The sequence below is a fragment of the Thunnus albacares genome, chromosome 21 (assembly GCF_914725855.1).
Source record: "Thunnus albacares chromosome 21, fThuAlb1.1, whole genome shotgun sequence".
Lineage (NCBI taxonomy): Eukaryota > Metazoa > Chordata > Actinopteri > Scombriformes > Scombridae > Thunnus > Thunnus albacares.
In genome coordinates, this window is record NC_058126.1 from 11782567 (window position 1) to 11794605 (window position 12039).

General features: G+C 39.5%; 1 protein-coding gene across 3 annotated transcripts; it reads left to right on the forward strand.

Annotated features, from left to right (window-relative positions):
- The first annotated feature begins 516 nt into the window (after positions 1–516).
- Positions 517–11732, forward strand: pcolce2b (procollagen C-endopeptidase enhancer 2b). Of its 3 annotated transcripts, none has more exons than XM_044340131.1 (9): positions 517–657; positions 2253–2361; positions 2711–2966; positions 4145–4269; positions 4564–4700; positions 4808–4971; positions 5956–6039; positions 9912–10079; positions 10468–11732. In XM_044340131.1, exons 1-9 carry the CDS (start codon positions 614–616, stop codon positions 10596–10598), a joined length of 1218 nt encoding a protein of 405 aa, XP_044196066.1. In that variant the 5' UTR covers positions 517–613; the 3' UTR covers positions 10599–11732. The 3 variants fall into 3 exon arrangements, 2 of the variants coding, with proteins under 2 accessions (XP_044196066.1, XP_044196064.1); XR_006399851.1 differs by lacking the exon at positions 517–657 and adding an exon at positions 1701–1965 and having other exon boundaries at positions 4808–4975; XM_044340129.1 differs by lacking the exon at positions 517–657 and adding an exon at positions 1705–1965.
- The last annotated feature ends 307 nt before the right edge of the window (positions 11733–12039 follow it).

The window sequence follows — 12039 nt, forward strand, 5'->3', positions numbered from 1 at the left end:
GAGTTAATGATGACTAAAACTTATTTTCTCACTCACTCTCAGTTCATTTCAGTTCAATTCAAAGAGGCTTTATTGGCATAGGAAATAGACGTTTACATTACCAAAGCAAGTGTGAAATTAAAACAAAAAACGTACATAAATAGAAGAACTGTGATTTTGCTGTCTGCTAGAAATACAGTAGAATACAGTACAGTGGTAAATACATACATACAATACAAATAAGTGAGAACTATATAAACACTGCAACATTTTTTAAACTGTATATAGATGTATTTAACAATATTTGTTCTGTATGTATGCACATTAAGTATGTCTATGTACAGAGATCAGCACAGTGCAAATGGTCAATGCAGGAATACACAGTCACAACAGCTCACAAATGTTGCAGTTGTGTTTGCATATTGCTGTATCTCGCCCAGCAGATATTGAAGTTTTTTACTTAGTTATTTAATTAGCCATGTTTTCAAAGTCTTTTTGGGTGGTTATAATCTGTGGGTAGTGTCTTGGCACAGCTGGCAGGTGGTTAAAAAAGTGCAGCTCAGTTTCCACGTCCTACTGTGTGCAGTGGGTTCACAGCAGTCTGTCTTCTCCGGGGAGTCAAGTCTGCCTGTACATGGACAAGGATTTCCTTAGTTTTGGATCGGTCACACTGATCAGGTAATCTGCCACTGAGTATTCTCCATTTAGGGCCAAATAGCATTCCAGTTTGCTCTGATTTTTTGGTTGATTCTTTCCAATCTGTCTAGTAGTTTTCTTTTTGTTTTCTTGTAATTTGGTTCTTAAATTCAAATTTGCTTTATTGGCATGAATGTCACAACAATTATATTGCCAAACATTAAGATTGGTATATATTAATTATATACAATATATCCTATGCATGTACATGTACGTGTGTGTGTGTGTGTGTGTGTGTGTGTGTGTGTGTGTGTGTGTGTGTGTGTGTGTGTGTGTGTGTGTGTGTGAATGCATGCGTGTGCTGTTTGTTTTCTCTTTAATGCTCATGTTTTTACATGCAAATTAACTACATCTGCCAATTTGAGATACAAGTTTTCATTGTGCATGAAAGCATCTATTCTATTATTTATTACATATTTCAGAGGCGATTAATAGCCTAATGACCAATTAGCCGCATATGTAGGTGTATCCAGTCATTTTTTCTCTCATTCCATTGATTTACGTGAAAAATACAGTAAATGTGCGCATTGAGTATAGTTGCTTGTACCATTTTAGTCCAGCAGATGGTGCCCTCGTTCTCTATCGCCGTTTCTCTCATCCTATAGTCCACCTCTCATACCTGTGCATGTTATTCTACCAACCTACAGCCCACGGCCTTTTCAAAAACCTCTTTTTAATGATGTCCCAGCTGGTGTAAAATGTGCATTCCTGGTGGAGAACAGGCCACAGTTGTCTTCTGTCACTTCACATCTGATCAATGTAGCATACACATTGCAAGCACTGAGTTGTGTGATGTACTTTTGCTATGTATCCACTCTCTTTCATATGTATGAAGCCTCTGGTCGATATTGAGTGGAATTCCAAATCATTCATGTATGAAGTAACGAGTCAAGTTTATTCATGCAACCCTCTTTCAGCTTCTCAGGCCAGCTGTCGTATATAGCCTAAATGCTAGACCTCACACCCTCCAGCGCGTCTTTAATCGTTTTTTTTTTTTTTTTTTTTTTTTTTTTTTTGGGAAAAAGCAGTAGCCTATGCTCCGTCCCTCCTACTACGCAGAACAAACGCTATATTCATCTGCTCCAGCTTGCAGTTGCTGAAACTCCCTGCAGGAACTCCTGGGTACTTTTCCCCACCGTCTGAGCTGCTGAACACAATGCCATTCATGCCACGGGGCGAAAACAGGCGAAGCGCCTGCTCCGTTAACCCAACAATGTGGAGAACATGCAGTATTTTTTGCGCATGGAGTCTACTGTTATTGACAGAGGTCTGTGCGCAGTCTCAGCGGAGGTACACCTTTATTTACATTATTTCAAAATTTATTTGAAAGCTTTATGAGCGAGCAAGGTGTCAGGATTCCCATGTAGACTGTGGGACTGTCAGTGGACTGGAGTTTATTTAGAGGAATATTCTGCAGCCTGGGCTGTTTTCAGTCAGGACATGGCGCATTGGCGAGGAATTAAATCGGTATTAAATCAACCGCAGGCTGTCGTTAATGTTTATACTAAGCTCAATGTTCTGACACATTATTATCATCAAATATTTGGAAAATATAAAACATTTTTTCCCCCTCCTAGACCAATCTTCACATGCGGCGGAAACATCACAGGGGAATCTGGAGTAATCGGGAGCCAGGGGTACCCAGGAGTTTACCCTCCAAATACTAAATGTGTGTGGAGAATCACAGTGAGTGCAACTTAATATTTTCATGGTTTGCTTACCTACCATAGTCCAGAATAATTATTATGATAAAACTAATAGTCTTTTTTTGTTTGTTAATTAAAACCACACCAAACAGCTGCACTATTTAATAGTATGATAGCCTATTAACCCCAAACCTCTTATGTCCTTCTAAAAATACTTACCACAGCCATCTTATGGCAGTTTTTGCTGACTGGCTTCATTACATTACTGTAGGCTATATTTAAACAGTCAAGCTGAGGGTAGGCTACAGCTGGAAAAAGTTGCATTCATAGCATGCATTCAGTAATAATAAGAAATTGACCCTTAATGCCCTCTGTAAATTCCCACCCAGGTCCCTGAGGGAAAAGTGGTGGTCCTGTCATTCCGCTCTATTGACCTGGAGAGTGACAACCTTTGCCGCTATGACTATGTGGATGTTTACAGTGGTCATGTCAGTGGACAGAGACTCGGTCGCTTCTGTGGCACGTTCAAGCCAGGAGCCTTGGTTTCCACAGGCAACAAGATGCTCATGCAGATGGTATCTGATGCCAACACCGCTGGGAGTGGTTTCTTGGCTGTTTTCTCTGCTGCCCATCCACATGAGAGAGGTAGGCAAACATGGGAAGAGGAAGATGGGAGAATGGTCTTGGCATTCTTCCTTTTAGTCTTGCTGTCCCACACGTAGGTGCCAAGGTTGTGAGGGTAGCAGCTGTGTAGAGAATGTCTTGCCACTACCGAAGCATGTAATCCCTTCACCCCGTAAAGGAATCTGATACAGGTCTGGGAGCGTGTCTGTTTGGGCAGAGGTTCAAATTAATATGAGTTGCTTCCGAGAGGTCATTACATGGTATCAGAGAGAGAGAGAGAGAGAGAGAGAGAGAGAGAGAGGGAGAGGGAGAGAGAGAGAGAGGACATTAACCTTCCTTAAGTCTACTTCAGCTTTTGCTTAATACTGTGAATCACGTTCAAGGCATGCATGTTTTTCTTCTTCTCAGTAAAAATCAGTGACCATTGGGGGTTTTCAGTTGTCCAAGACAAGACTATGAGTTTGGACAAAAAGAGAGGAACATCTCAACACTTCTCACAGTGTGATGTGGAATTTCTCACTGAGAATTTTTTGGAGCGCTTCAGTTGAACGCTCAGGTCAGAAGTAGCTATCACCCTAGAGTTGAGTGAGCCTTTTCCTCTCTGCAGGATTACAAAGTCTTGTCTACTGTTTTTAAGGAATTTTAATGGCTGGTTCACTGTTCCCAAAGAGCTGAAGGCTGTAATGGACAATGCCTATTAACCAGCCTGCCTGGATCTTACACAATGGATGGTAGCAGACTGACTGTTGTCATACTGTCCCTCAGTGTTGTCAAAACTGCACAGCACCAAAACTCCTCTATTTTTGTCATTGTGCTAAATTGTACAGTACACGTCATGTTGGAAAGGAAATCAATCTAAGTGTATGTTTTGGAGAAAAAAGCAGAGAGATTTCAGGGTTTAAAAGGCCAAACGGCTTTATTGAACTGATGTTTCTCAGATTCTTCTCAGATCTTTTTTTAAACTGCTCACCATACAGAACTAATGAGTGCCTTACTGTACATTTTAGGGCGCTCATAATAAAGTAGACAAGTGGTTAATTACAGGATGATATAATGTACACAACATTCCCACCTTTCAAAAGAGGGTGAATCAGGTCTGGATCATTTCCTTCATGGAACAGGAATTATATTTTGCTGATTGATTGTGCAATCATAGTCCTGATGACAATCTGTGGTTAACTTTAGTTATTACCCAACAGGGGACCAGTACTGTGGAGGCAGATTAGACAAGCCCTCTGGGTCTTTCAAAACACCCAACTGGCCTGAGAAGGACTACCCAGCTGGCGTCACCTGCTCCTGGCACATAGTGGCACCAAAGAACCAGGTCAGACTGTTCAAAACAATTTTATCTTATTTTTCTTAACATTATGAAGTTGAATATGTAAAGTTCTTATGGGAAATGATTCTTAAATGAATAAAGACTTGTGGAAAATGGCCTAGCAGCTAATCATTAAACATGTATAAAAAGTTACCTAAAATATCTTCTTAAAACAGCTCAATGCCTAACGGGTGTGGAACAAGTCTACATCATCCCACAAATGATAGGGTATCCTTTGATCAGCCTTCCCAGACTATTACACGCTTGTGCTTGATGAAAGAGTCCTGTCTTCTGCTGCAGATTATTGAAGTGAAGTTCGAGAAGTTTGATGTGGAAAGAGATAACTACTGCCGCTATGACCACGTCTCCATATTCAACGGGGCGGAAATCAACGACGCCAAGAGGATTGGAAAATACTGCGGAGACAGCCCCCCAGCGTAGGTGATTCTGTCATGCAGGAGATTTTATTTTTTCATTAAAATATCCATCCTATGACTTCCTCCCAGTTTCACCATAAGTCTATTTTCCTGTGTTTCCTTTGCAGGCCAGTCTTCTCTGACGGAAACCAGCTCCTAATCCAGTTCCTGTCAGATCTCAGTCTAACCGCAGACGGCTTCATTGGACACTACAAGTTCAGACCCAAGAAATTTCCCACCACCACAATACCACCCACCACTACCACTCAGCCAGCCACCACCAGGCCCATACGTAGGTAGCAGCTTTTATCCAATCAAAACCATCTCCATCCAACATCCATCTAACATCTGTATTTGTTGATGTAGCTATGAGACACACTGGCTTTGGACCTCTGGATTTTTTTATGTCACATGTGGAGTTTATTTATCTGTATTTTACACGAGGGAGATCTGGAACCTGCCTCTGATAGCATATTTGGACAAGAAAAGAAATAAGTGAAATCTTTTGCTTGTGTCATAGTCCAATGAGGCGGCCATTAACTCCTTCAAGAGTCGTCCGTATACTGTTTATGGTTAAGAATTCTGACTCTGAGCTGCTTAACAGTATATGTGGCTACTCTGTTTAAATCAAATAGGTAAGAGTGGTCAGTTATACCAAAAAAGTCATGCCTAAGAATAGATCTTCTCAATTCACTGTACAAACAGTGACTAGAACACACAGTACTTAAAGATGCAGCCAACAACAGCACATGTTCAAACACAGCATATGCTATAACTGGTGTGTTTTGCTCACATTAGTCTTGTGTAAACTGTACATAACACAAATTCATATACGACGTGGGTGTGCGTCCGCAATCGCAGCTCATTTTCATACTCAAACTCACATTCCCACATACACACTGTTTTTTTTTCCCCTTAGTCAAGCCAGGTTGTTTTGGCACCTCCCTGCCATGATGTCATACTGTGACAACACTTTCTTGTTGGCTTATCTTCTCTGACTTTTCCCTCTTTCAGTAAAAATAATATTTAGAGTCTTGGTTATTTCCTTTATGGACTCTTTATTATCTCTAACTCTAAAAACATGTTATCTAGTCACATTATGTCACACTGTACATTGTCTGTGTGTGAGGCTGACAGCCATTCATTGTAGAGAGACTGTAAATTCTGTAAATGAACCACAGTAGAAACAGATGCAACCATAACTTACTTGCTTGCATCACTGGCAGGCAAAACTACAGATATTGATTTTTTTTTGTGTGTGTGTGTGTGTCCGCAGCCCTGAAGTACTCTGTAGCCCTGTGCCAGCAGAAATGCAAAAGACGGGGAACAATTGAGAGCAATTACTGCTCCAGCAATTTTGGTAAGAACATCAATGCTTATTGCAATGTATTTAAACCACATTAACTACAGTCACTGATATAACAGTTTTGTTTGTGTTATTATTCAACTTATCTCTTGTTACATACATACTAATCCCAAACCTAAACAGTAGTCAAGTCAAGTCAAGTTTATTTATAAAGCACATTTTATACGACAGGTTTAGACTCAATGTAAGATACTCAAGATAAGAAGGTATTACATATATAAAAACTTAAGAGGGTATTACAATAAAAAGGAAATAAGATAAGAAGGTATAATTAATTATTATTATTAAAAAGTGAATAATAATGATAATAATACTGATTCAAAAATGAAGGTTTTAGCCATTAAACACATACTTTAATCCTAACTAAAAGGTCACGAAAAAAGATATGTTTTTAGTCCGCTTTTAAAAGAAGACACTGTTGTAGCAGACCTTAGTTCATGATTCACTGATTTAGAATTTATTCTTGGTATAATGAGGAGAACTTTGCTTGATGATCTGTCTGGTGTGTACTCAGTGAGCATGTCAACAACGTAGGAAGGAGCTAAGACATTCATGGATTTCAAAACACTAAGAAGTATTTCAAAATCAATTCTTTGTTTTACTGGGAGACAGTGAAGAGAAAATAAAATAGAAGTGATGTGTTCAAACCTTTTGGTTTTAGTTAATACTCTGGCTGCAGCATTCTGAATGAGCTGGAGTTTATTTAACATTATTTAACATCAACACAACAGGAAGCATCTTACTTTAGATATATTTCTTAGATGATAAAAGGCATTCTTGGAGACAGTAGATATGTGCTTTTGGAAGTTAAGATCAGCATCCAAAATCACACCCAACTTTTTGGCATGCTCACAAGGTTTTACCGACAGGAGAGTTAAAAAAGAATGCATCTGGGGCCTCAAAGTCTTGGGACCTACTGAAAGAATCTCTGTTTTGTCCTCATTTAACTGTAAAAAAATTTTTGGCTATTCAATATTTGATATTATGCAGCGGATGAGATCATTCATTGGGCTAAGGTTGTGCTATCAGCGTAGGAGTGATATGAAATATTGTATTGCTGAATGATGGACCCAAGTGGGAGCCTATACAAATTAAACAGCAGTGGACCAAGAATTGACCCTTGAGGGACTCCATATGGAATGACAACTTCAACTGATTCAAAGTTACCAATAGAAACAGAAAAAAAGCTCTTCCAGTAAGATAGGAAGAAAACCTATTAAGAACTGTGCCTCTAAGGCCTAAACAGTGTTTTAGGTGCTGAAGAAGAATTATATGGTCAACAGTGTTGAAAGCTGCACTGAGGTCAGGAAGTACAAGAATAGTGACTTCATGGTTGTCTGAGCTAATTTTAAGATCATTAACAACTCTGTCCAGGGCAGTTTCTGTACTGAGGTTAACTCTAAAACCAGAATGGTAAAAACAAATTGTTAGATGACAGAGAGTAGGGAGGATTGTGGATGTAGGGAAGATTCCAGAGAGTGGGGAGGCGTTTACAGTCTCAAGGACATCATCTACCAAACAGCTGAGAATTTTTTTTTTTGGAAATTCTTTATTAGGAATAACCTCTTGAGATGTACCATCTCGTTTTCGAGGGGGTCCTAAACAATTTAGTAGGCAATGGGTCAAGAATACATGTTGCAGAACTAACCTATTGCACCACTTCTTTTAGTTCACTACATTGAATAAAAGCAAAGTTGGACAGAGTGTAGTCAACATGGCACTGAGTTAAGACTGTGGAAGAAGAGAGGCAACACCCACTAGCAGAGGAAGCCACAATATTATTCTTAATATTGGAAATTTAAAGCATTTAAAGTGCAAGGCAAATTCATTACATTTCTCTGAAGAGTGGAGCTCAGCAGGTATTTGTCTTGGAGGATTAACCATGTTACCAATTGCACAGAAACACAGATACAGTACAGATACTCCCGAGATTTACGTCAGCAGAGACCACATTTGCATCGACAGCCAAGTCTCCCCAGCAAGCTTTTAACAGCCCTGATGGTGTCGTTATCTTTGCGCCGTAGAGTTTTCACAGCGCATCTCAAAGACTTCCTTGATAGCCTGTCAGGAAGTGAAGCGTATACAGTAGGACACCGTTGCCTCCAATGTAAACACACACAAATACACTCAGCCTCTGACTGTGGGTAAACTGTTGATAAATGAACGTGTTGATTCAGGCTTAGCCTCAGTTTGCTACTCTCCCACTCTCTGATGTTTTCTTCTCGGAGATGTTTACCACATGTGTTAGATTGGCATTTCAAAGGGGTTCAGTTGGATTTGCATCAGGAACTGAGGAAAAGGCGAGCGATGTGGTGGTGCATGCGGAAAAAGTAGCCTGTGTGATGTGGTGGAGGAGTCGGCACTCGATATGTTACATCACATTTTAATGAGGTGGCGAGACAGACTGAAAACAGTTTGTCTCATCAACACTTAAAGTCAAAACAGTTGCTATCGTTTAATCTAGCGGTGTGATATATGCACATTGAATTGTCAGAACCAGCTCACTGGTTTGTGTAACAGTAGCACCAGATAGTCAACATTACTGAAGCAGGCTAGTCTTCTGGCTAGCCTCATCCCTGTCAGGAAATGAAACAAGCAGTATGTGAAGTCCAGACATATTGGTACCATCAGTGTAAAGAATCCTGTTCATGCTGAACGAGACGTGATTCCCTCTCACTCTGCTGTCACTGCTAAATGTCAAGTCTCTTCCATGCTCAGTGAGTCATAACAACAAAACTCTGTGTTATTTTACTAAAGAGAGCCCAGGTCAGACTAAACAGGAAATGGCAGAAACTTCACTCAGCACATTTGTTACATTTTTGGGCAGTAGCAGGAAGAAAAAGAAAATAACTGGGAGATACAGTAGCAACTGTATGATTTGTCACAGTTTCAATTTCTGGATGTTCCTCAGAATTTTTAATCTCCTGTCTTGTACAAAAATAGTTTTCTCGATGAAAGCACTGAGCTGCTATCTGTTTTCTCTCTATATTAAACTGTATTGCATTTATTTCTTAGCGACCTTTGCTCCACTGACTCACAAGCAAAACATTTTAGCTGTCTGCTGCACAATAATGATATCACACATTTAACTTGGCCTCGTCACCGACAGGGCCACATCCTGGAATCGATTATCTTTTGAAAGTCTTAAAATTACAGCAAACGATATCCTTGATGTTGTGTATTCTGAGTATTTGAGAAGGAGCTATTAGCTAGTAGATGGATAAGAGAGCCATAAAAAGGTCATAAGGCGAGTGTTGAAAGCCTGGAAGGAAATGTTGAGAGGCTATGCTGTTAATCCAGGGTGACATCTTTACGAACAAGCTACACTTTAAAGAGAAGGAACTGAAATGCTGTTGTCACATATTGTTCACATAAAAAAGCCCTTCAACACAACTGATTCCCTGTTAAATTCACTATTCTAACTTTGTTCTTTTCTCTGCTGTTGAAACATTATTTTCTTTTTATGCACAGTATATTGGTGCTACATTTTCCCTTTTCCTTTAGTCTGCAGCGTGATAAATTGAACTGCCAAATTAAAATGTTTTTTAATTGTCAGTCTGATATGAGTCAGACACGTCTTCTTTCATTCTGGTGGTTTTCCAAAGTCTCATTATGCTTGCTGTTGTCACTGTGCTTAAAGCTTTGGTTTGTGTTCCGGCCAGAAGCAGCTCTTGCCAAGTTAGTTAATGATCTTGTGCTAGTTTATGAAAATTAAAACTGACTTCTCTGGATCCCTGTCAGCGAGGAAGTGTGTTAATTGGAAGGACACATCGATTCTTATTATGTGATAGATTTTTACAGTGGAATAGTCTTCTGTATGTTTGGTTATCTGTATCATGACATTTGTGTGTGCGTGTGTATAACAGTGATAACTGGGACTGTCATTACCGCGGTGATGAGAGGAGGAAGTATGTATGCCACTGTCTCTATCATCAACGTGTATAAGGAAGGAAGTCTGGCCATCCAGCAGGCAGGAAAGACCATGAGCACCAAGATCATTATCCTGTGCAAGAAGTGCCCATTTATCAGAAGAGGTGAGTGCTGGTGGAATGAATTTGGCTCAATGTTTTTAAGAATATGCTACTTTGTGATGTATGAAATCGCTGTTACAGAAAATTGCATTCTCTAAACGATGATAATCATTATGCAGTTCCTGGTTGACTGTTTTGAATAACCTATGGCTCTGAGTTTGCCTCCTGTGCTGTGCCGTCATGCTCAGTTGATAGAGCTCGCCCCCAAAATGTGAGGTGAGCGGCAGAACTCAAAGTCCAAACAGTCAATGAAAGATTAAATATGTTTATATGTATGCATATAAACATATGGTATACAGACCTGCCGCGTCGAGATTCTGATATTTGGTCTCCCTGAATGTCTCTGCCGTTCCGCCACTGCATTCAGGCTCTTTCTGTGTGACCTCACCAGGCTTGAACTACATCTTCATGGGCCAGGTGGACGAGGAGGGCCGGGGGAAAATCGCCCCTCACCATTTCGTCATGGCGTTTAAGACGAAGAACCAGAAGGGACTCAACGTCCTGAAAAACAAGCGTTGCTGAGTTCCAGTAGCACTGAGGATCTCCACTGGACTGGTGTGCCTGAGGCTCAGCTGTGGATGGAAACAATTAAGCAAAAAAAAAAAAAAAAAAAAACGAAAACAAACACAATCTCCATCTCAACAACACAAACACAAGTCACGAAACAGAATGTGGATGTAGAGCTGCCAGAGAAAAACACAGAATCTACATGATTGATTAAATTAAGGGCAACTGAGATTTTTTTGGCTTTGTTAAGTTTGCTGCATAAAAAATAAGAAAATATCAAATTCCTTCATTGTTGAGAGATTGCATGTTTCTGGAATTCATGAGAAGACATGAAGTGCTTCCACTCTGTCTTCTATTAAGAGACCAGTTAGTTAAATGTTCCGCAACCACATATTAATCAGCAATAAAGTTAGCTGAAATTTCCATCACTAGTCTCAGCTCATTCTCACTCTGCCTGCTTACATTCCTGTCATGCCCCTAGCAGGGAATTAAATTGTAGCCAGAGAGTAACAGGAGCTCAGAATAGGGAGCTTGGCAATTCGTAGAGACGTGTTTCATAAGTCATTAATCAAATTGTTTCAAACTTTCAGTATGCATCTATTTCAAATTCTTCCATATTCTGCCTTTCAATGATGTCTTCCTTTGAGGCTGTAGAGCGCAATATGAATAAAGATTGGATTAAATATTATTTAGTATGTATTAAACAAAGCTATTTGCCTGGCAGGATAGTCTTAAATTTCTAAAAAGTCTCATTAATATTCATAGGGGATTTATCACAGCTGATCTTTTTAGTTTTAATGATGGGGTTTAAGATCTGCCATTTATTTTCTATGTTTGATTTTAATGTGCAGGACTTAGAAGTTTTTAATGTGGTGATAAAAAGTGCAATATTTAATATATACATAATTCTTTTAAAAAGATATTTTTATGTGAAACAAATGAGGACCTTCTTAGCTAAAGCTTTTTTTTCTTTAGTTTGTTTATGGATGCAAAGCACCGCCATCACTATACATTACTGAGTCACTGTCATTATTTTTAGGGGCAGAGGTATGAAATGAAAAATGGAAAGTATTTTCATATGAAAAAGTCTGTGAATATTATTTATATTTTATTGTTTTCATCTGCCCAAATAAAACTCCTTTAACATTTTCCTTTTGTTTGTGTGTCTTTGTACTTGCAGAACTTTCGGCTGGAAAACAAAATAATGCCAAATAATATTTGAAGTGCTCTACTGAGAGCAGTCAGGTCAGCTATGCTCTACTAAGCATGAAAATGGATCAGGTGTGTGTAATGTGACTCTCACGTGGACTGGACCGCTGGGCAGTTGGCTCAACAGTCGACTGTGTTCTCCCTTTTGGACGCATGTGGCCAAAGATCAGTTTTCAAGGAAGAGAAACCAGCAAGTAACTGCAAATCTCAAAGGCAGCATGTGTATTCAGCAAAATCAGCTCTTTAT

Bases quoted from the DNA above. Each gene is read 5' to 3' on its own strand.
- pcolce2b (XM_044340129.1), top strand. From the start codon at position 1,832: ATGCCATTCATGCCACGGGGCGAAAACAGGCGAAGCGCCTGCTCCGTT. The intron at 4,972-5,955 runs GTAGGTAGCAGC...GTGTGTCCGCAG, and splicing joins AGCCACCACCAGGCCCATAC to CCCTGAAGTACTCTGTAGCC. The intron at 10,080-10,467 runs GTGAGTGCTGGT...TGACCTCACCAG, and splicing joins GTGCCCATTTATCAGAAGAG to GCTTGAACTACATCTTCATG.